At 39.1% G+C, this 23707-nt stretch overlaps 1 protein-coding gene across 1 annotated transcript in view; it reads left to right on the forward strand.

Annotated features, from left to right (window-relative positions):
- The window catches only part of Cep83 (centrosomal protein 83), a 90848-nt gene that overhangs the window by 65469 nt on the left and 1672 nt on the right, over positions 1-23707 (forward strand). Inside the window, exons 11-14 of the mRNA XM_051206286.1 lie at positions 3710-3785; positions 5512-5669; positions 7855-7984; positions 21147-21250. Coding sequence (XP_051062243.1) covers positions 3710-3785; positions 5512-5669; positions 7855-7984; positions 21147-21250 — 468 coding nt within the window. The remainder of the gene's footprint in view (positions 1-3709; positions 3786-5511; positions 5670-7854; positions 7985-21146; positions 21251-23707) is intronic.

The following is a 23707-nucleotide window of genomic DNA, read 5'->3' on the forward strand; positions in this document are numbered from 1 at the left end:
CAGTGGCCTCATAACATACCCGTTCAAGGAAGTTCCTTTTGGTGAACAACGGCCAGCCAGTTTTCAGTGCTTAAGTGACAGACACTTGCTTTCAGAAAGTTGGTCTTGAGCCACTGTCCTGAAGGGATTTGTTCTAGGAATCTCTGATAATAGAGGAACCCTGAACTGCTGCCCTTGCTTGTCACATTAATCTGCTTTCCCTTGGTAATGGACATTGACATTATATGGAGGCAAGAAATATCCTTTGCCTCAGAATATGGTAACTATTTAAATCTGAGGTTAAGTTAAATTAAAATTTCAATTCCTCAGTCACACTGTCAAAAGTGTTCAGTAGCAACATGCTTCTTCAAACTGAAACTCTGAGGTGATAATTTCCATCACCAGATAGCATCTTATCAGATAGAGCATTGGACTGTTAAGAGTGGGGCCTCTGTCTGTATTTTTCATGTTTCCACAACAGTTAGAACTAAGCTCAGCATTTACATTTGATAACTCAGTAAATATGTTGGGTGTTTAAATGGCACATCAGCTGCTTGATGCCATGGTGCAGAGAACCTAGACTCTGGCCTAGGTTTCACAGTGAAAGGTATTTAAAGCAGCTCCATCCTAATGTTACTCCATAATTTCCATTTAAGCTTTCCTACAGCTGAATTCTCTGTCATAACTGGATCCTCTGTCCTACATCCTTTTTCTACTTCCATGATTATATTTAAAGTTTTAAAATAATTATAGTTTATCATTCTCCAACTTACCTTTCACTTTCACTAATCTCTTACCAGTGGATACTGCCTTACTCATGCAGTTCTGGGGCCCTAATTAGGAGAGAACAAAGCCTGAATGCCAGCTGCCATTGCCTGCATGTGAGTTAGGGAGCCTTAACCGCTAGGGCACAGTGTTTTATTCTCTGAGACACATGGCCTTTACTAATCCCTTAATAAAATTTAACTTCACTTATTTTGTATTTTTGACTTGGAACACACCATAAATATTCAAGATCTATAATAATCATGAGACATACACATTGTATTCAATACTCTTTTGAAACAGTATCTACTTTTCTCAGTTGCTTTTGTTACATTAATTTAAAACCACTGATGTTCTTAAACCCTCATAATACTTACAAATTAATTTTTATGTTAATATCTGTTACCTTCTTGAATCTTAAATTAGTTATCTTCAAACATGAACAATTTTTCTCCTGGGGAAAATCGTCTCCAGTTTTAGACTGTCAGCTTGTACTGATTCAGTGATGTGAGCTGAAGGAGAGTCTACTCTGTAGTGATAGTGTTATTTGTTTCATGTCTTACTAAGATATTCTTTAACATTGGTTTCTTTGCCTTCAGCTTCTCTTTGTAAGGCACCATTGTTTTTATTCATATTTGTGTCATTCGTTTAATAGTCATTCCTCAGCCTTGACTTTAGGGACTTTCTTACTGATTGACAAAGTCTATCCAAATGCTTGACCCCAGTAAGATATATTTAGAGCCTAACTTTTCTATCTCTGACTATAGCATACCACAACATTCTGAACTCTTAGGGTTTCATCATCACACTTTTGTAGAAAGAATCGTTAGCTCAGTGATCAAGGACTAACACTGTTAAACATTCATGGAAGAGGGTCTGGGGATGTAGAACAGTTGAGTGCTTTCTAGCCTGCATGAAACCATGGTTAGATTGTCTAGCAGTTCCTCAAGCCAGGTGTAACGGTGCCTGCAATCCCAGCACTAAGGGAGGTAGAGACAGGAGGATCAGAAGTTTATAGTCCTCTCCTGTCAGCTAGGATTGCATAGTAAGTTGGAGGTCAAGATGGACTACATGAAAATCCCAAGAAAAGAATGTAAACATTTAATGAAGCGCATTAACATGGTATTGAGAGAGTAGGCACAGTGAGGTGACTCGGTAAACAGTGCTTGCCACCATGCCCAATGGCCTGAGTTCAGTCCCTGGAATCCATTTGGTGGAAGGTGAGAGCCATCTCCCACTCTGTTCCCACCCTCCCATGTAAACATGCTCAAATGTAAGCTGATTTAAGGAGCTAAAATACAGCGGGAATTATGAAGGAAGATTGTGCCATACTGAGAGACACGAGAAGCATGGCTGACTTTTGTTTAGAATTGCAGTGGCTCTCAACCTTTCCTAATGCATGGCTGACTTCTGTTTAGAATTGCAGTGGCTCTTTAATACAGTTCCCCCTATTACTATGGTCCTCAACCTTAAAACTGCTACTTCGTAATTGTAATTTTGCTACTGTTATGAATTCTAATGTAAATATCTGATATGTAGGTTATCTGATATGTGACCCCACAGGGGTTGTGACACCCAAACAACAGTCCAGAACTGTTGTTTCTGGCATTTACGTGTAAACGTCTAAAAAGCAGTAAAGTGGCTGGACAGTTTTTTTATTTGTCATGGACATCCAAAATCAAATTCAGGTTTTACAGGTTAGTCAGTCAGTAAACAAATATTCATTGAAATCTTAACTGTGTCAAAAGCACAGTTCTGTGCTCTCTGAGAGTGTTGTAACCCCATTAAGCACATTCTAACTCGGCAAGTAGGGCATGCTAATCATGCCAAGATAGAAGCATGTTCCGGTTGATTTGTATTTGAGGTTAAGAATTTGAAGAATTTAATGAGCTAAGTTTTCTTTTTTGTGTATGACTGTTTTAGTTGCATTGTATGTGCCTGGTCCCTTCCAAGGCCAGAGGAGGGCATTAGACCTCTTAAAGCTAGAGTTACATAGATGGTTGTAAAGCAACATGTGGGTTCCATGAGCCAAACCCAGGTTGTCTGCAAGAGCAGCGTGTGCTGCTCTTAACCACTGAGCTGCCTTTTCAGTCACTTAAAAGAATATTTTAAACATTAATCTAAAGGCTTTCTGTAGTTTAAAAAATGTGTGTGTGTGTGTGTATGTGTGTATGTGTGTGTGTGTGTGCGCGCGCGCCACCACCACCTGATTTTTTTTTGAGACAGGTTTTCTCCATATGTGTAGCTTTGGAACCTGTCCTGGAACTTGCTCTGTAGACCAGGCTGGCCTCAAACTCACAGAGATCTGCCTGCCTCTGCCTCCGAATGCTGGGATTAAAGGCGTGCGCCACCAAAAGGAGAAATTTGAGGATCCCATTCTGCCAAATTTAATTAGCATATTTTCCTATAGATTAGTTGGTATCACCAAAGCTGTGGCTGGCCATGCAAATTGTATTCTCCTCAGTTGACCATTTAGCTCAGGGATGAAAGGTTATGAGGTACTGTTTAGGGTACAGGGTGATCTGTGCAGAGGTGAAAGGTCTGTGCTAGCTAGTCTTTTAGATTGTAACCCTGCAAATAGAAAGCAGAGTGGCAGTTCGCAGCACCTGTAAGCTGTATAGTTCAGGGGTGGCTACTAAACTAGTGTCTGATGCAGTCAGCACACAGTCTGAACTCCACTGAAGGCCAGGTTGCTCTGGCAGCCCTGTGTTTATTGAAATCATTGCCTCAGTGTCCCCATGTAGTTCAGTAATAGATACTCTCCCACGGTTCTTGTTACTAAAGAAGTGATTCATATTGCTTTATGTGGACATAATGTAGCTGCAGAGCGTCTAAATAGTTAGGCTTTGGATATAGTGTATATCTGTTGTTGAACAACTGTTCACTAGAATGATTACCCAGTTCGGTGAAATAAATGAATTATGGATTCATAACCTTTTTTTTTTTTTTTGGTTTTGTTTTTTAGGTTAAAACTTCAACAACAAATTGTGAATACAGAGAAAGCAGAGAAAGAAAAACTTGAAAATTCTGAACTGAAACAGGTGTGGTTATAACACACATTTTACTTTTATTTTTCTTTTAAGTCTGTTTTATGTAGTTATTGTAATTAACCATAATCAGTACTTTGTTGTCTGATCAACATAATTGACAATATACTGATGAAGCTGTTATATAAAGATAAAATGTTTCAATTTTTCTGCTTTAATTTAGTAGACTTGTTTTACTTTTGCTGTTTTTCTTAATATAGTAGTATGTTATGGCCTGTGACAAATTTTTTAAATTATTGTTAAAATGACAATATTTTTCATTCTCAATTTTAAAATTAATTAGCAATATCCAGGTTTAAGTTATGCATGTAAATTTATAGTCTGTAATGTATTAATGGGATTTTTTTTTGTTTTCTTGCTATATCTGGATAAATTTTAAGAATTATATTTATGGGAAGAGATTAATATTTTAATTAAAGGGAATATTATATGATGGTAGGTAAAATACACAAGATGTTTGTTTTGAATTTTTTCTTTTGGTTTGAGGTATTTCTATTCTCTTGGGTTATGAGCAGTAAGGATTCCTTTTAGAATTTTTGCACATCAGCTGATACTGCCTTACTCATGCAGTTCTGGGGCCCTAATTAGGAGAGAACAAAGCTTGAATGCCAGCTGCCATTGCCTGCATGTGAGTTAGGGAGCCTTAACCGGTAGGGCATAGTGTTTTATTCTCTGAGACACATTGCTCTAATAGTTTCTGCCATCCTGTGGATCTAGAGCTAAGTTTCTTGAAGGTTGCTTGTTAGAAAATTGTAATTTAGAGTCAATGTTTTCCACCCCGGTTTTATGAAAATGAGTTAGTTCTACATGAAGCAGTGTATTCTCAAGTAGAAATCTGAGACAACCATATCACTGTATTTTAGTAATTGTTGCATGGGCATGTATAGTCTTACCATACGTAGCTTTTATGCTATCAGCCATATAATGGGGTTATTTCCTACTTAATTGACTTACTCTACTAAGAATTTTGCTTCTTGCTGAGTGTGGTGGTACTTGTCTGTAGCACTAGCATTTGGGAGGCTGAAGCAGAAAGATCACCAGTTTGAGGCCTACCTTGGCTTTGGGCTAAGACCCTGTTTCTATTGATTCTTGAATCTTATGGTAGTGTTTTGATTTTGGTGACAGCAAGGGACCAAATTCAGGCTTGTGTGCATATTAACTAGACAAGTATGCTCTACTGCTGACCTGCATCCTAGGCTTATGGTGGGTCCTTTTGATTTCTGTCTCTTGATTCTGTCAACTCTGAAAGGTCTGTCAGAGAATGGCTAAGGAGAAGTTGAAGTGAAAGAAAAATGAAGATGTTTATTAGCTGATAAAATAAAAATGGCTTATGAAGTCTGTAGATAAATAATTTCTCCCCCAGTGAGGTCTGTTTAATCATAGCTTAAAACAGTTTAAATTTTTTTGCCAGTGAGGAAAAGGTGCTTCCACATGAAGGTAGATTGGGGATGGAGTGATGTCTTTGAGTTTGGTCCATGTGCTGATAAAAGGCTTTTGAGAGTGGTTCTCAGCCTTCCTCCTAACCCTGCAGCCCTTTAGTACAGTATATGGTATTGTAAGTCTTTGCTTATAGTGGGAAATGACCCTAGCCCTTGATATTTGTTATGTCCCTTACAGGCATCCCTGTGGGCCCTGCCAGCGGGGAGAGCCATTTCTGAGGGGGGTACTCTACCCTGATGGACGTCCTAGTGCCTTTCTATTTCTCTTTTTTTCCTTTAAGCAAATCAGTCATTTGCAGATCCAGGTGACCTCGCTGACACAGTCAGAGAATGACTTGCTGAATTCAAACCAAATGCTGAAGGACATGGTGGAGAGATTAAAACAAGAATGCCGAAACTTAAGAAGCCAAGCTGAAAAAGTGCAACTAGAAGTTGAAAAGTAGAGTTTGCTCTTTATTATGTACCAACTATTTTTTTCTTTCTACTTTATTAGTGTATTGTATCGATGCTTATAACATTGATTGTATCTGGAGGCAGAGTACTTTCTCATTCTATAAAATGAACTCCTATATTGCTTTTAAAAGTTTAGGCACAGGTGAAGGACCTTTAAAATTCTGAGCACAGTATTCTGAAAACTCTCAAAGAAAAGCCTTTATTCATTGAGAAAACCAGAACATGGTTTCCCAAATCTGTTCTGAATGCCAGAAAACAGAATGATTTGGTTGTGGGGTTGTGTTCTCTCTCTCTCTCTCTCTCTCTCTCTCTCTCTCTCTCTCTCTCTCTCTCTCTCTCTCTCTCTCTCTCTCTCTCTCTCTCTCTCGCTCTCTCGCTCTCTCGCTCTCTCGCTCTCTCGCTCCCCCTCCCCTTCCCGTGTGTGTGTGTGTGTGTGTGTGTGTGTGTGTGTGTGTGTGTGTGTGTGTTACAAGGACATAGACTTCTTAGAACTAGCATTTTGGATTTCCCTTTGGCAAATTTATTTTCTTATGTTCTTGTTATCTTGAAATAAACTAATAGTAGACAGTAAACTGGTAAGGAAGTGCTGGGCATGCTCAGGGTTTATGCTCTGGAGAAAAGGTTGGCATGTGGTAAAATCGGGCTGGACATGTAGCTCAGTACAGTTGTCTGACTGTTATACAGAGGCCCTGGGTTTGATCCCTACCACCACAAAAATAAATTTTAAAAAGCAAAAACAAATAAATGTAGAATACTGTTTTATATTTGCTTTTTTTTAGCATGCTATTTTTATTTATAGAACAGCTTTCTCCAAATTTGTTCTTAAATCAGTTTTATTATATAAAACTTTTTCTCTGCAGTTCTTCTGTTTTTCATAATTTAAGGCTTGTTGCTGGTCAATGGTGGCTGTACTTGGGAGGCAGAGGCAGGCAGATCTCTGATGAGTTCGAGGCCAGGTCTGCAGAGTGAGTTCCAGGACAAGCTCCAAAGCTACAGAGAGAAACCCTGTCTTGAAAAACCATAAAACAAACAAAAACCATATTTTAAGGCTTGTCTGTGTTTTATAGATGGAGTAAGAAAGATGTATCTCTATAATGTGTTGTGATATTCCAGAGGCTGTAACTTATTCTTCTATTTTGCCAAAGAAGAAATGTGTGTGTTTTTGATCCTCAAGTGTTTATTAAAGTGAGTTTAAGAATTCTAATAACACCCAGTGAAGCTGACAGGTTATCTTAACTGTCTTGACTTCTGACTGGTGCTTATCAAATTGCTCCAGATATGATAACTGGGCTATGGATAGAGCTTCGAGCTCAGCAGGAGACTGCTTGCTTTGGGTGGGCATGACTCTGAGTTAAGTTCTCAGTGCCCAGACTCAGACAAAGCAAAATTCTGATTTCTGCAGCAATAGGATTTAACATACTTAAAATCTGTATGAGTAATTAGACAAGCAATCTAACATGTCAGGGTTTGTTATTTTAATTTTTAATGCTCAGAGTATTGATAATAAAATCCATACAGTTTATAAGTATGCATGTTATTGCTAGGATACAATTTACACAAAAAAAATATTCATTAAGACTTAATATTTAGCTTGGTTTTTGTTTGTTTGTTTTGGGTTAGGGTCTCTCTGTAGCTCTGGCTATGCTGGAATTTGCTCTGTAGATCAGGCTGGCTCTGAGTTCACAGAGATCAGATTGTCTCTACCTCTGGAGTGAGTGCTGGGGTTAAAGGAGTCTGCTAATACACTCAGCATCAGGGTTGATTTTTTTTTTTTTTTTTTTTTTTAACTGCCTTCAGTAGGCACAATTTGCATAGCTTGATGTTTATAATTTTTGTTCAGATTTTAAGCACTTAGTCTGCCAATTAATAGATGCATTTCTTTATTCAAGTTAATAGATGCTTTAAGCTTCAGTTTCTTCGTGTATTTAAAAGAGAGAAGTATCTCATTCTAGGGGGTTGATGTAAACACAGTATATATATTTTTAATAGCCGTGTCGTATTTATACAACTTGCTCTGTAGTGACAATATGAGGACATGTGTGGTCATATAAGACTCCCTATATGATAGGATGTGGTCAGGCAGGCAGGAAGCTTAAGAACAATGTGATAGTGCCTATTTGATCTAAGAATTTCTGTCAAATTTCTTGGTTTGTGTACATATTCTCTGACAGGACATTGGAGGAAAAACAGATACAGTGGTTGGAAGAAAAGCATAAACTTCATGAGCGTATCACTGACAGAGAAGAAAAATACAATCAAGCTAAAGAGAAGCTACAGAGAGCTGCAACTGCACAGAAAAAGGCAAGTGGCTCTTAATGAAAATGGTGTGTACAGAGTCAAACATTACTTCCCAGGAATAAAGTGTATAATTGAGGCTGAAGATTTTTGGCATATTTGACTTGATATTTAAACATCACATATTTCCATTAATCTTGCAGAGATAATTGGGAAAATCCAACTAACAGGTGTATTTCTAAAAATTTTTAAAGTTAATACATATTTCTTTCTAGATGATATTTTTGGTGCCAATTCATACAAATGTGCATGACGCATTCTTCACTTAAGTTATAGTTTGATTAGACGTGTTTTGATCATACTTAACATCTGTAATATTTTGTGGTTAAAGTTTTTTCTTGAGGTGGGGACATAGAATTTCCCAAGAATATCCAAGTTCTAGGTCAGTCGGGGCTACATAGTGAGACCCTGTCTCAAAAAAAAACAACAAGAAAAGAATGTTTGTTTCCAACTTAGAAAATGGAGAAACAAGTGTCTACTTGGTGCATTGGGATCTCAGCCTTACCCTGACTTCTGAAGCCGCTCTGACAATTGCTACCTTCCTTGATGCCTCCTCAAATTGACCTTTGTGGGCATATGTTTTTCTAGAGTCTAAAAGCCTCACATTCTTGGAAGCAATGTGGTACTTCATGGAAATTAAGTAGCCAGGTGATTCACCTAGTCAATAGTTACAGCTTTTTATTTCCTCTTCAGCAAGAACTGTAGTAGATCCCATCAGTGGCCGTGAGTCATTGTGACAGTGCTTCAGCTGTTCTTTACAGCAGACCTGGGTGTGGGGAGAGACAGGGGTGTGTGTGTGTGTGTGTGTGTGCGTGTGTGTGAGTGTGTGTGAGTGTGTGTGAGTGTGTATGTGTGTGTGGGTGTGTGTGTGGGTGGGTGTGTGGGTGTGTGTGTGTGGGTGTGGGTGCGTGTGCGTGGGTGCGTGTGTGTGTGGGGGTGTGTGTGTGTATGGTGTGTGTGTGTGTGGGGGTGTGTGTGTGTGTGTGTTGATGTGGCTCCATTTGATAGGTTCCCTTCATAGCGGTACTGCTTGGGAAGATGACAATGGGAATAAAAAATGCGTCAGTTTCACCAGTATCATAATGTCTCTATATTAGTGGATAGGTTAAGGGGTCATTGATTGCATACAAGAAATAACTTAAAGTCAGTTTTATAATACTAGAAGTAGTATAGGATTGAGATTACAAGATAGCATTTCTTATATAAGAAACATGATATTTTTTTACCCATGTGGAAGCATATTTTTTGTCAGTTGTATTCCTTTCTGTCCACATATAAATTCTGAAAGACTATTAGTGTTAATGAAATTTTAGTGACTTCTTTTAATGATTCAAGATGCTCTTAGAATTCCTACTGTAATTCTTGTACTGTGTGAAGTTTAGAAACATCTGAAATCAGAAATCTCTATAAAGTATTATGAGCTGTTTATCTTTTGTAGATAAGTGTTGTGGAGATCAGATCCAAATTATTACGGTAATTTGGGTTGACTTGTTTTGGAGCAAAAGTGACATCCGGTGGTGACAGAGATTATCAACAGTAATCATAGGTGTACCAGAAGGAGGGCAGGAGGTGATGTTTTGAAACCCTACAATAGTGCAAACCTTCTTTGGTGTTAAATATTGAACCGACTGGTGGGTGAGAGCATGGGGTCATTTCACTGTTAACTATTCACTCACTGTTTATTGTGGGGTGTGGGGAGAAGGATTGGGTGGGCGGTACACTTTCCTTTGCCTAGAGAACCTGTCTCTGTCATTCTCTACCTGTTTCTTTGAGGCATGGTGCCTCCGAACATAGAGCGCAGGTGTGTTTTGAGGCTGTCCTGGAAGCCAACACGCTTCAGTCATCTTCCTCTCTCACCTTCCCTTAGTGCTGAGGTTACAGGTTCGCATTAGGTATCTGCCTTGTTAGGTGTTGGGATTCAAACTCCAGGTCTCAAAGTCTTCAACATTGCACCATCTCTCCTGTTTCTCATTTCACCTCTGGCTCTGGCTGGGCTGGAACTTGCTACATAGACTAGTCTGCCCTTGAGCTCAGAATCTCGCTGCTCTGCCTCCCAAGTGCTGGGATTAAAGTAATGGGACACCACATACAGCTTTTTATTCACCTTTTAATATGTGATATGTGAATTATGATTTAAATCTTAGGAAATTGCTCAGTTCAATCCAGTGAATAACAGTGACCCGGAGCTATCACACCATGTGGAATATTGCCCCAGGAAGTTTTATCAATTGAAAGTTGAAGAAAATATTTCTGTGTGGGGGGTGAGAGAGAGAGAGAGAGAGAGAGAGAGAGAGAGGGAGAGAGAGAGAGAGAGAGCGTACGATAGGGATAGTACTAAGTATGTAAGAACATGTAATTTTGTGATTTCAAGGGACCTAGCTTTTAGATGGCTTTTACAAATTGGGGAACTGAAGTTCTACAACCAAGAGAATTGAATGCAAACTTTGCAAATCGTGGTGGTGTGTGCCTGTAAGCCCAGCCCTTGGGATGCTGAGGTAGAGGAGTTTGAGTTCAGGACCAGCCTGAACCATGTGGGGGACCCTGGCTTGGGTCTCTGGAATTTTGTTGTCTTTCTACCCTCACTCCAGCTTTCTTCCCATTGCTCTGTTACTCCTGAGCCTCCCACTCCTTTGATCCGAGGTCCTTTTGAAGTTTTCTTCTTAGAGCCCTGCTTCATGTCCGTCTTAACTTCCTGTGTCACAATAATCACTGTGTATTAACTAACCCAGTTCCTTGCTTTAGTTAAGCTTCCTGGCCAGGCACAGTACCCTGGAGGCCCAGATAGAGAGAGGCAGATGGATCTCTGTGAGTTTGAGGCCAGCCTGGTCTACAGAGTGAACACAGTGAGACTGTCTCCAGGCAGACAGACAAGCAAACACTTCTCTTTCATTACAAACAAAATTTACACCAGGGCAACAAGCTTTAAGTTCTTCATTTAAATGTCAAAAAAATCTTAACTTTATTATGCAGTAAGACTTAAGCCACAAACTAGTAATCTAGAATAGAAATTGTAATTCTTTGTAATTTCTTACCCATGAAAAATTCTTAAACTCAAGACTAGCAACTTTGTTTTCCCTCCAGGCTAAATAAGCATGCCATCTGGGTATGTTTATTCAGAATGCTAAACTTCTAAGCATAAGACTTAATATCATTTTTAGTAAGTGTATTTAGGTACAGCCTTTGGTGGAAATGAAGTGTTGATATGTTCATCATTTTTTAATTTATGTTGGTGGAAATGCAATGTTGATAAGTTCATCGTGTTTTAATTTATTTTTGAAAAGCATGGCCAGGGACCTTGAATGGAAATAGTGTCGTAGGGATGAAGATTTCTCTGGGTATCTTCTGTTGCCTGTCTGTACTGCTTGAGTGTGAATATGAGGAACGGTCTCTTGCAATGAGTACAATGAGTTGTCTGTCCTTTTGAGACACTTGAAATAACAGTTTGCAGTTTTTATCTTAAAATAAGTCTCTCTGAAGCAATTTTTGCGTGGTTGTTTTGATACAAAGTCTTATTATGTAGCCCTGGCTGGCCTGGAACTCAGATCCATCTGCCTCCCATGTGTGGGTATTAAAGATGTACACCCACAGGCCCAGCCTGAAGTAGTTCTTGCTCAAATACTGTTGTAAACATTTCCCCATAAAGTGAGGAGCCATAGCCTTTTGTTGCGGTTGACCCTGCTTAGACACCCGGGGGGCACGGGGTGTGTGTGTGTGCAGCACCAAAGACTCAAGAACCAGAAGTCAATAACAACAGAGCCTGTTGCAGACGCATTTAAGACGTTAGCCCCGCCTTTATACCGCATCCCGAGGTCCCATTGGCTCAGGCGGCTGACTCTGCTGTGTTTTCCTTTCCCCATTGGTGTCTCTGTGTCCTGTGTCTCTCATCAGCAGTTTGTGGACCTAGAGGCAGGCTTGGCTCAGGGAGGAAGTGCCTGCTGCGCATGCTCATGCAGACTGGCCTGGGCACCTGCTGCTTGGACAGGCTGGCTGCAGTTTCTCCTACAGCCTTTAAGATGTAAAGTGTTTTTATGCAACACCTTATGTGGCAAATTCCGTAAAGTTACAGAAGACCTGAAGACAAACTGCTTTTGTGAGATAGGAACGCTAGATGGAAGTTCAGAGTATAGGAGCAAAGGTAGAGTAAGTAACTCCCAGAGGGTTTCTCAAGGGGAGAAACGAGAGTATAGTCAAGTTCCGTGTGCACGTAGTCCCAGCGGCTCAGGGGCTGGGATGGGAAGACTCGGGAGTTTAGAGCGGGTGAGAGCCTGCCTGAAAAACAGAAAGGACAGTGAAAGGAGCGTGTCGCTGTAAGAGGCTGCTTGTGGAAGTGGAGTCAGGCAGTAGGATGGAGAAGATGGAGCGTAAGTAGCTGTGACCAAAAACAGATGTGAAGTGATGGCAGCACATCATGCAGACACGTAAAGATACTGACTGCACTGGTGATGAGAATAGTAAGGTGGGACAGGAAGAGGAGTGAGTGGAGTGCCATTATGAATGGATGAGGAAAACATTCCTGGTTGAGTGGACGCAGAGCAGTAGCGCATGCGCTGTGGGAGCCCCAGGAGGGAAGTCATCCACGAGGAGTGATGCCGCGATGCTGGCCGGCTGTGGCCGCCTCTTGCCCATAGTCCCAGTGCTGGAGGCTGCAGAGACAGGAGGCTTGCTGGGGCTTGCTGGCTGCCAGGCTAGCCGAAAAACAAACTACTGTGACCTCCGGGTTCAGAGAGAAACACTGTCTGAAAAGAGTAAGGCAAAGAGTTGACAGCAGGGCACCCTGCCACCCTCCTGTGGCTTCTGTACATACCCACCCCACCCATCCACACCTCGTATAATAAAGGGGGGCAAATGGCCCTTGACTGTGGTTAATTTGGTAATAAAGGGGGCTTCCCAGTTGGTTCCTATTTATGAAGTTTTCGCATGGGAGTACAACTACCTGCCTGTTGCATTTTTACTTCCCACCTCCCACCCCCAGTTTTTGAAACAGGGTCTCATGTAGTGCAGTGTGGCCTTGAATTTTCTTTGTGTTCCAGGCTAGCTTGATCCTCCTGCCTTAGCTTCCTGGGTGCAACTACAGCCAGCTCTATGTACTCCCTACGTGTTCTATTCCTAGATGTCTGATTTGTTTGTTGAAGAGATTTGACAGAGCTCAGTCTGCCCATCCTTTCATCCCTGAAGGTTAGAAGAGTGGCCTTAAAGTACCCTCAAGTATTCGATGCTTCTAGTAGCCTCCTACATCCTGGGGATTTTCTTGGATCCCCACTTTGAGTCATCTCATTACCATAGATAGTAAGATTGAGAGGAACGTTGTGCTGGTTACAAAGGGCACCCCTATCACTTAAATCCATAGGGTTTGGGGAACTCTGCCAGTAATGGAGAACAAAAACCAAGTAATATTTCTTAGGATATTATATTTATGTCCTCAGGTTCTAGGTGGACTTGTTTAGGTGAAGTATCATTCCATAGTGTTGTCGCTAAGACAATTCAAAAAATGTGTTGTGTACTTGCTAAGTACTTGGTTTTAGTTCACTGGAATACCAAGGTGGCCAGATTCTGTACTAAGGAACATACTATATAGTGGGTAGGAAACAAACAGGTAGAGGACTTGCCTGCTAAGATTAAAAGTAACAAGATGAAGTAATAAATGCTGCCTCCTTTAAGTGATAGGGCAAGGTTTATTTGGTAACATTTAAGTAGGACTTAGAGAAAAGGAAAGAAGATACCATGTTGATTTATATCGAAGATCTTGTTCTAGACTTAATAGGAAGCACAAATGTATACAGATAGCTTGTTAAAAGAACACAAGGAGGTTTTGATGTCTAGGATAGGGAGGCATAGTCCCAGGACAGATGACTTTGCCTCTTTTCCTGAATGAAGTTGGAATGCATTGGAGACTATGAACTGGAACTACATTTTAAGAGTGTCTGAGGCTGCTGTATAGAAAAGCAAAATCAAAAACACTCAGGGAGACAGCTTTGTAGTAGTCCAAGTTAGTGTCCATGGTTTCTTAGGTTGGTCTAAGGATGGAGTCTCCGGGGTCACAGTTTGTATATTTGTTAAAGGTGAAGCTTTGAAATGGCGTTACAGTGTGAATGAGAGAAATGCAAGAAGATAAAGATTGTAGACTGGACCTCTGGTACAACAGAGTGAGCGTTTACTGACACGGGAAAGCCTGGAATGGATGGGTTTGGGAGTAAAAATTACCCTGCATTTTAGAACATACTAACTTTGAAAAATCGTTTTTTAGAAAGTGTCTCATTATTTAATGTATATGGATGTTTTTCTGCATTTATGTCAATGTATCATGTGTATGCAGTTCCCACAGAGGCCAGAAGTGAGCCTCAGATCACCTGAAACTGTATGGTTTAGGTCGTTGTGGGCACCACTGGCCGCTGGGACTTGAACCTGAATCCTCTAGAATAACAGCAGTGCTGTGGACAAGAGAGCCATCTCTCCACCCCTGAACATGTTAACTTTTGAAATGCTACAATTATTTGTAGAGTATCCTACAAGAGTTCATGCATTAAAGTGTTTGTTCTTCAAGCAGAAATATTCAAAGTGTTGTGGCTCTTAGAAGGTAGTGGAAGGTCACAGAAAACACATGCACTTGACATGCGGAAATTGGATGTGCATTTGTATTTGTCGGTGTCATATTACTACAACCAGGTACCGAGGTAACTAGCTTACAAAGAGAAAAGGTTCATTTTGATTCAGAGTTTGGAAGTTCCAGTCTAAGGTCAGGTCCCTCCGCTCCTTTGGTACATCATGGTAGAGGGTTTAATGGAACAAATCACTTAGAAGACAAGTCAGAACGTATGTGAAGTACAGAGCCTGACAAATACAAATGCACATCCAATTTCCATATGGAGATGATAAATTAGTTGGTTTCACGAATCTAATTGACTAGAAGAGAGTATACTGGGTTTGATAATTAAAAGCTGGACTCCTCAGCATATAAGTGGTATGTAAAGCAGTAATTAAATGTGAAGAGAATAGGTCTGAGAATTGAACTTTAAGGAATTCTGAAGTTTAGAAGGTGAAGAGGAGGAAACAGGTAGTGACTAGTATGGTAGGAGATCCAAAAGAAGTACTTGATGCCAAGCAAAGAGACGCCTCACAGAGGGTCACTTTGGGTTAAGTGACATTATAGCACGAGAAGATATGTGGTACTTGCTGGTTACCTTCACAAGGGTTATTTCCATGGAGGAGTAACTAAGCCAGAATGGAGTCAAGAACTGGTTGTGCGGACACATTTGTTTGTCTGAGGAGTTAGGTGAAAAGGACTGGTGAAATGGGATTGGTAGCCAGGGAGGGTGGGCATTCCTTTCTTAAGAAGGAGGAAACTGTAGGATATTCAAAAGCACAGAGATAAAGATAAGGGGAACACTTGTAGGCACAGTAACACCCTTTAGTAGGAAGGTGAACGTGAGATTCAATTTAGAGAGGGAAGGATGGTTCCTTATTCTTTTCACCATGCTATAACAAAAGCATCATAAACGGACTAGCTCATGCACAACAGAAATTTGTTCTTCATTGTTGAAGAGGCTAGGAAGTTCATACTCATGCATTATCATATTGTGTGCTGAGTGAGGACTTACTTGTTGGTGCGTAAATGGTAAGTAATGGAGAAGCTGTGGCACACTCATATATTTTGTTATTAGCAGTAAGAAGAAGTGAGTTGCCAAGCCACACAGAGACATGGAAGAACTTTAAGTGCATTTTGCTAGCTCCAAGAATATGATTCCAAGTATAATGTGGATAAAGCAGAAAGGTCGGTGCTTGCTAGGCTTTGAAGATGGATGAAAGCGTGAATAGTTAGGGCACTGTGGCCTGGTGCTGTAGGATAGAGCACACGTTTGAAGTAAAGCCATAGGGATGTACAGCAAAAAGAATAAGCTCTAGTGCAACTGTACCCTTTGGGCACGATAAGTTTAGCAGACAAGGCAGCAGATGGAAAGTATTCACTCTTTGTTCGGTATTCTTGTAAGTTTAAATAGCTAAAGAGTTTAAACAGTTAACAGAAATACCAAAACTGGGGTAGTGAGATGGCTCAGTGGGTACAGGTGCCTGCTGTCATGCCTGACAACCTGAGTTCAGTTCCTTGCAAGACCAACTCTTAGTTGTCCTCTGACTGCCACACGTGTGATGCGGCAACCCCATACCCTCCTCATACAAAAGTAAATGAATGCTTAAAAAAATGCAAACATGAGCATGTAAGAAAATAACAAAATTAAAAAGCCAAGAAAATAACAAATATAAACCCACCCCAGATAGGATGCAAGCAATCTTGAGCACAGATTTTTAGAAGATTGGGAAAATTGCTAATTCCCAGACTCTTCAAAGGACCAATTAGACAAATACAAATGTTTATCTTTGGTGGAAAAGTAGTTACTACTACATATTGTGTAAATAGTAAAAATAAAAAGAACATAAAAATAATTATGCTGATTATATATTTAAATGAAAGAAATACATTCCTTGAACATCTTAATGAAGCAGGTATGAGAATAATTAGGAAATCTGGAGTCTTAACATCTATTGAGGATAAAGAAATGGGATCTTTAATTAAAACCTTCCACAAAGAAAATTCCTCCTTTAGCTTCACTGGCAAATTCTAAATAATTAAGGAAGAAATAAATTAGTCTTAATTTTCCAAAGTAATAGTAGAGTGTCCTCATGTATTTTTATGAAGTTAAATCTGCTGCAGTCAATGGAAAAGAGAAATTAACATCCTTTAAACGGTACAAAGTTTTAAACATTAGCAAACTCAGTATAATTACATATTAAATAGTGTGTATTGAGCATGTAAGTAAGGTTCCTTCTAAGACTAAAAGTGGGTTAGCCTGTAAAACTGACAGGTATAGTTCAGTCAGTGACCTGTCAACAAAGGCGGCAAACTACTGCAATTGTCTTACTGGACAGAGAGGACTGCTGAAGAAGCCCAGTACCTTTCATAGCAAGCCATTATCAAATTAGCAGGAGAAAAGGATTTTTGGTGTGATCATTGGTACTCACAGACTTCTCTAACACACTTCCTGATTTAATATTAAATATCCCTTCATTCAGTCAGGTCCAGGCACAGGCCAAATCAGTCTACTGTTAACATTTTGTTCATTATTTCATTGGAGATTTTAACTAATTTAATGAAGTTAAAAAAAAAAAAAAGAAAGAAAGAAATAGACATAATGATTGGAGAGAAAGAAGTAAGATTATTTTGTCATTCATAAATTAAATAATTATACATGAAACAAACAAATCTAGCAGTAAGTATTAAAATAGTGTTGGGGTATTTGCATTTTTTTGTTTGTTTATAGATAGTCTTGCTATGTGTCCAGGGCTGCCCTTGAACTCAGATCCTCTTGCCTAGGCCTTCTGAGTGCTTGCCACCACACCTAATCTAAGATACGTAAATTTGTTTGTTTGTTTTTTGAGGCAGGGTTTCTCTGTGTATTCCTGGCTGTCCTGGAACTCACTTTGTAGACCAGGCTGGCCTTGAACTCACAGAGATCCACCTGCCTCTGTCTCACAAGTGCTGGGACTAAAGGCGTGAGCCACCAACACACGGCAGATATGTAAATTTTTAAAATTGATAGTTAAAAGTACCTTTATGTACAATTGGAAAAAATGAAATATGTAAATGTCATTTATAATAGAAACATTTTTAGTATTTAGGAATGAATCTTAAGATAGATATATAAGGCATCTGTATTTAAAACTACAAACTACTCAAAATTTTAAAGAATAAAACTGTATCATGTTCATGCTTTGGAAAATTAATTATTAAGCCAGTTCTTCCCAAGTAGTTCAACAAATTAAATATAATCAAAATCTTGGGACATTTCTTTTTTGTTTGTTTTGTTTTTGAGACAGCGTTTCTCTGTATGGCTTTGGAGGCTGTCCTGGAACTAGCGTTTGTAGACTAGCTGGTCTCAAACTCAAAGAGATCCACCTGCCTTTGCCTCCCAAGTGCTGGGATTAAAGGTGTGCACCACTACCGCCTGGCTGGACATTTGTTTGTAAAAAATAAATAATAAACTGTAAACCTTATAGACTATTAGAAGGTGTAGAATAACCAAGGCGAGTTTGAAAAAAAAAAAAAAAATGAAGCAGGCAAGAGCTTGCAACAAAGTATCCACCACTGATTTCAGTAGAGAAGAATCTTTTGAGGACACTGTATTAATCGATTGTCCTTACTCAACATTGTGATATGGATAAAAAGAATCCAAGTATATAGAAGTGTTAGGTGAAAGTAAATATAGCCAGTAGGAATTAACTTGGGAGAAACCATAGAATGTTGGGATAAGTAAAAATTTCTAAAATAGACACCGAAAGTACAAACTATAAAAGATATGATCGACAATTTGAAAATAAAAGTAAGTTTTCCAAAAAAAAAAAAAAAAAATAACGGTTTTTCTTGAATGGTGCCTAGGTTTAGGTTTTTAAGAAATAAGTTTTGCTTTTTTTTTTTTTTTTTTTTTGGAAAATTCTGTTCAATGCCAAGTATCTATATTTTCAAATTTTCTATAAAAAGATGTAAAAATTCAACCTTCAAAAATCTTATGAAGCTTAGATATATTGTTTGGTTAGGGTTTTTTTTTTTTTGTATACAGTCTTTTTTTTTTTTTAATTTTTTCTTATTTTACATATTGATCCCAGTTCCCTCTCCCTCCCATCCCATTATCCCCACCAGCCCTCCTTTCCCATCCCCATCTGTGTTTTTTTTTATATTTCTAAGAAGTCACTCTATAGTAATGTCATTTATTACCAAAAAAAATAATAAGTTTAGACTTTTGTTTCTTTGTAGAAGTTTGAATTTGATAACAATTTTTGCCAGTTTTCAGTTTCACAACCATAAAAATTTCTAATTTTCTAAGAATTAAGATCATAGTTTTTGTTTTTGTTTTTTTGGTTTTTTTTTTTTTTTTTTTTTTTTCTTTTTTCTTACACACACTAAAGTTCTTTTGAGCTACACACTTTGGCTTTGAAATATCTTCCAACTCTGAGAAATTTGATGATATAAAGCTTGCTACTGAAAAGGCATGTAAATGAATGTGCAAACTGGAACTTCAATAAAACATCTTACCTGGAAAGATATTTTTTTTTTTGTGTTGTTTTTTGTTTTTTTGAAGAGAAATAAAATTCCATGATAGGGGCTGGAGATGGCTCAGTGGTTAAGACGAGTAGGTGCTTTTCCAGAGAACTTGGGTTGCATTCCTAGCATCCTATGACAGTTCACAACTGTCTGTATCCCCAGTCCTAGAGAATCCAGCACCCTCTTATGTCAGCATCAGCAGGCACATGGCACATGTGTACATGCAGACAAAGCACTCGTACACATAGAATAAGTAAACAACTTAAAACATGAAAGGGAATCTCACTATAGGTGGAGACATGAATCTGCAACGAATTCATGTGCAAAAGGGTTCATAACCCGAATATTTAAAGAACTTCAAATACATAAAAATAAGATGACCCCCCCCCCAAAAAAAAAAAAACTAGACCAAGCACAAATATGTGTATACACAACACTTCTATAAAGCACAGATGGGTGGTAGATAACTGTCAGAAATGTAACAGACTTTTACAGTAATGTTCTAACATACTATACCAGAATGTCAAATATTGGCAAGGTTGTGAATTGCCAGAGCTCTTTTGTCAAGCTCATGGTGGGTGTGTAATTGGTAGAATTACACGACCTAGGTAATGTTTGCTAATACTTCCAAAATAGGAACAATTGAAAATTTCATTAGTAGGAAAATGGTTGAAATGTGCTACACCAGACAACAGTGTAATGATGGGAAATTACTACCGTAGTATTCAATAACCTTGTTCCTACGCAGATAAAATGCTTAGAAAAAACTCTGAAGCAAAGGATATACGCTATATAGTTTCTTTTATACAAATGAGATGGGTGGACGAATGGCCCTGTTCCTCGGGCCACAAGTAAATAAGTACAGTCAGGAAGATGGAAGAGGGGTAACTGGCAGGCATGTATTCCAGGAGGAGCATGAGGTGATGCTGCATATTGAAGGCTGAGGAATGCCCACAAAAGTCTCGCCTCGAGGACACTTGACCTCCAGTTCTGTCACAACTAGAAGTAACCTAAGTGACCCTTAGTAGCGGACAGGGTGACTATAATAAACGTAGTAGTCAGAAGTTGAGAACGGTATGTGGCAATGCATGAACCTTATCTTGAGTAAATAACATGGCAATCTCATAAGCATGTTGAATGAACGAAAATGTCATTTGCAAAAGGATGTACTCCTTTTGCAATTCAAAAAATTGAAAAGTTGACAGAGTCATACTTTTGGGAAATAAATTAGTTGGTTACCTTTCCATGATGAGGTGTGGAGGCTGCCGGCAATGTTCTCGGCCTGTGCAATGGCTGTACCAGCATTTGCTCTACATTTTCATGGGGTTTTGCATTACATTCTGTGCTTTTTTTTTTTTTTTTTTTTTTTTAACAAGCTTGTTATGCTTTGATAAACATATTTAAGAGATCTGCAGCTGCTAAATTATTTCCAACATGATAGGTATCTTTCTATTTTTAAGACCTGTTTATAAAAACTGAAAAATGTTTTAGCTCTTATAGTCTGTTTGCATTATACTCTTTTTTGCATTAATTTAACAAAATCCTACAATGTTCACTTTTAGAAACTGTTCAATTGATTTTTCTCTTAATATTTGGAAATACGTACTTTTAAACTAAGATATACATACACGCTTATGCTTTATCTTTGAATTCTTGTCCTTTCATTTTTTGCTTTGGTAGTAATTTATCAATTGCAAACAGGCTTTTAATTTTAAGTTGTGTTCTGAGTTCTGTAACTATGTATGTCATCAGAGACCATGAAGAGCTCATGCTTCCCTTTGTAGATGGTACAGTAAGAATGTGCCTCCTCCTTTTTCTTGAGTTAATTTGCAATGATTGGTTATTGATCTCAGTAATGATTCTGTTTGTTCTGTTGCGGGTGTGATGTAGATTTGTGTTCTTGCCTTTGCAGTTTCAATACAAGCCATAACTAATCTGTGTGCCTGATATTCACTGAAAATATCAATCTCGAAATTTTATAAAAGGTCCTGAGTACCCATCATTTTGTTCAAACAGGAAAATATGTATGTTTCATACTAATTATTTTCCTTTTTTTTTTTTTTTTTTTTTTTTTTAAAGAGAAAATCCCTTCATGAAAACAAATTGAAGAGACTTCAGGAAAAAGTGGAAGTCTTGGAGGCAAAGAAAGAAGAATTAGAAACAGAAAACCAGGTGTTAAATAGGTAATGTGTCAGTCTGTATATATGCCCCTATTGTAGAACTTTCTGTTAAAACCAGGTGTTAAATAGGTAATGTGTCAGTCTGTATATATGCCCCTATTGTAGAACTTTGTTTCTGTTTACTTTTTTTTTTTTTTTAAATCCAGTGTGTAATTTGTGTCTGTGCCTGAATGAGTTTCTTTGGGCCACATGTTTGTCAGAGATCTGCAGAGGCTAGGAAAGGGTGTGAGATCCCCTGGAAATGGCAGTTACAGGCTGTTGTAAGCTACTATGAGGATACTGGGAACTGAACTCTGATCCTTTGGAAGACCAGCAAGTATTCTTGACTGCTAAGTCACCTCTCCAGTACCAAAATGTCGTTTGTGGATATACTGAACCTTAGGTTTCATTTTACACTGTGTATTTATGGCCAGCATTCTGGAGGCAGAGACAAGTAGATATCTGAGTTTGAGACCAGCCTGGTTTATATAAGAAGTTACAGGCCAGTTAGTAGTGCATATTGAGATCCTATCTCAAAAACAAGACAAGACAAAACAAAAGACACCGATTTCTAAAATGCATTACCTTTTATTTTTCTTTCAAACTTGATGTTCCTTCAAGCCAAAGTCTCAGTCACATACAAAGTCCTTTTAGTGTTTGGGATATTAACAGAAAAAGGATATTCCCTGGCTTCAGCCTGGTAATTGGTGCTGTTAGTGGGAGTAGCATGAATTCTTGTGGCAATGGCATAGCTCTGAGCACGATGTCAGCTACTAGTCACTATCATTAGTGTTTTTTGAGCTCAGAAGATTTATACTGTCAAGTTGGTGATAATGACATTTTATATATGACCCATTCGATTTAAGGTGATAAAATCTCTTTGAACTGTTAATTAATGTTAGTCTTAGATACATGATGAAGAATTGAACTTTCCTGACATGGAAATTGCCTGTATTGTGCAGCAGTGTTTTCTGTTGTGTTCTGGTGTTCTTGGACAAAAGTTCTAATGGACATGTCTGAGAGTCCTGTGATTGAGTTCTGACACTGACACAGGATGCGGTCACTTGTGCTGGACTGCTGCCACTGTAGGTGGCAGTCACAAAGCCCAGGCTAGGAGCTGCCCCTCTGATTGACAGCTGCAAAGGGTTCCAGTGACCCCCTGCTTCATAAAACGGAGGAAAATACCCGAGACTTGCCAGTTATTTTAAAGAGTACTGTGAAGGACGCAGATGAACAGCCAGTTGGAAGAGGTATAAAGGAAAAAGCATGGGCGAGGGAATGGCCGTGTCCTGTGCACCACCTTCTAGCTCTCCATGTACTCTGGTAAACATAGACGCAAAAAAAAAAGAAAAAAAGGACAGGGTTTAGGGAACTCTACGTGCGTAGTTGTTGGGGATGGAGGGATGTCAAACAAAGTAAGGTGTCCCCCTCAGTCACACTTCGTCTTAGTCTTTGAGACAGACTCCCACTACACCTGGAGCTCCCAGACTCTGGTTCTGTTGGACTGTTTGACGTGAGCACTGGGCATCCTGAATCTCGTCCCCTGCCCAGCCCTCCTCCTGGGTTTTATGGCAGCCTTCTCCATGGATCGATGACACTGTCTGTCACTGATGATCTGCTGAGCCTTCAGTTTCACTCCCTTTTCCAGAGGTGGGGGTGGAGGGGTGGGACTCTCTCTGGTGGCCTATGTAGGGCTCCTCAGGAATGACCTCACTACTGGACGAGAGGTGCTGCTCATTCCTGAGAGTCCAGGAGCCGTAGGAGTCGTATGCCAGGGAACCCTGCGCTAAATTCTGACTTCATTGTATTGGTATCCATTTACTATAGAATTAGGTAGAATTGAAATGTAAAGAATTATGATTTTTTTTATATGTTACTGTATTTCTTGGGAAACTAAGTTTTATAAGGTCAAATCCAACTTTGTTTTTATTTTTGTAGTTTAGAGTCCCCTTTTGTTTTCATGGGGGAATGAGTAGAAGTGAAAATAAAAGTAATTCCCAATGCACTTTTAATCTTTTGAGTTGAAAACAATCTATAGTGAGTTAATACCTTACAGAGCTAGTAACCACCTATTGTTATATAGCACCAAGCATGGTGTCACATGCTTTTAGTTCCAGCACTCTGGAGGCAGGGACAAGATCTCTGAGACTGAGGCTAGCCTGGTCTACGTAGAGAGTTCCAGGCCAGTCAGGGCTACACAATGAGACTCTGTCTTCAAGACAAAATGTACATGTGTGTGTCTTTATAAATAAACTGGGTGTGGTGGCCCCCCTGTAATCCCTGCAACTAAGGTATGAAACCACCCTGGGCTGGAAAGTGACTTCCACACCAGCTCCAGCTCCAGTGGTGATAGATGGGCCAATAAATAGTTGATTTTTGTGTTTATCTTTCTAGATAAGTAGATTTTCGGATAGATGGATGTCTTTCTCCCATTTAAAAATCAAATTCTAATCCTCGTTAGGATATGACTATTAATGAACA

This window comes from Phodopus roborovskii, unplaced genomic scaffold, assembly GCF_943737965.1.
Source record: "Phodopus roborovskii unplaced genomic scaffold, PHOROB, whole genome shotgun sequence".
Classification (NCBI taxonomy): domain Eukaryota; kingdom Metazoa; phylum Chordata; class Mammalia; order Rodentia; family Cricetidae; genus Phodopus; species Phodopus roborovskii.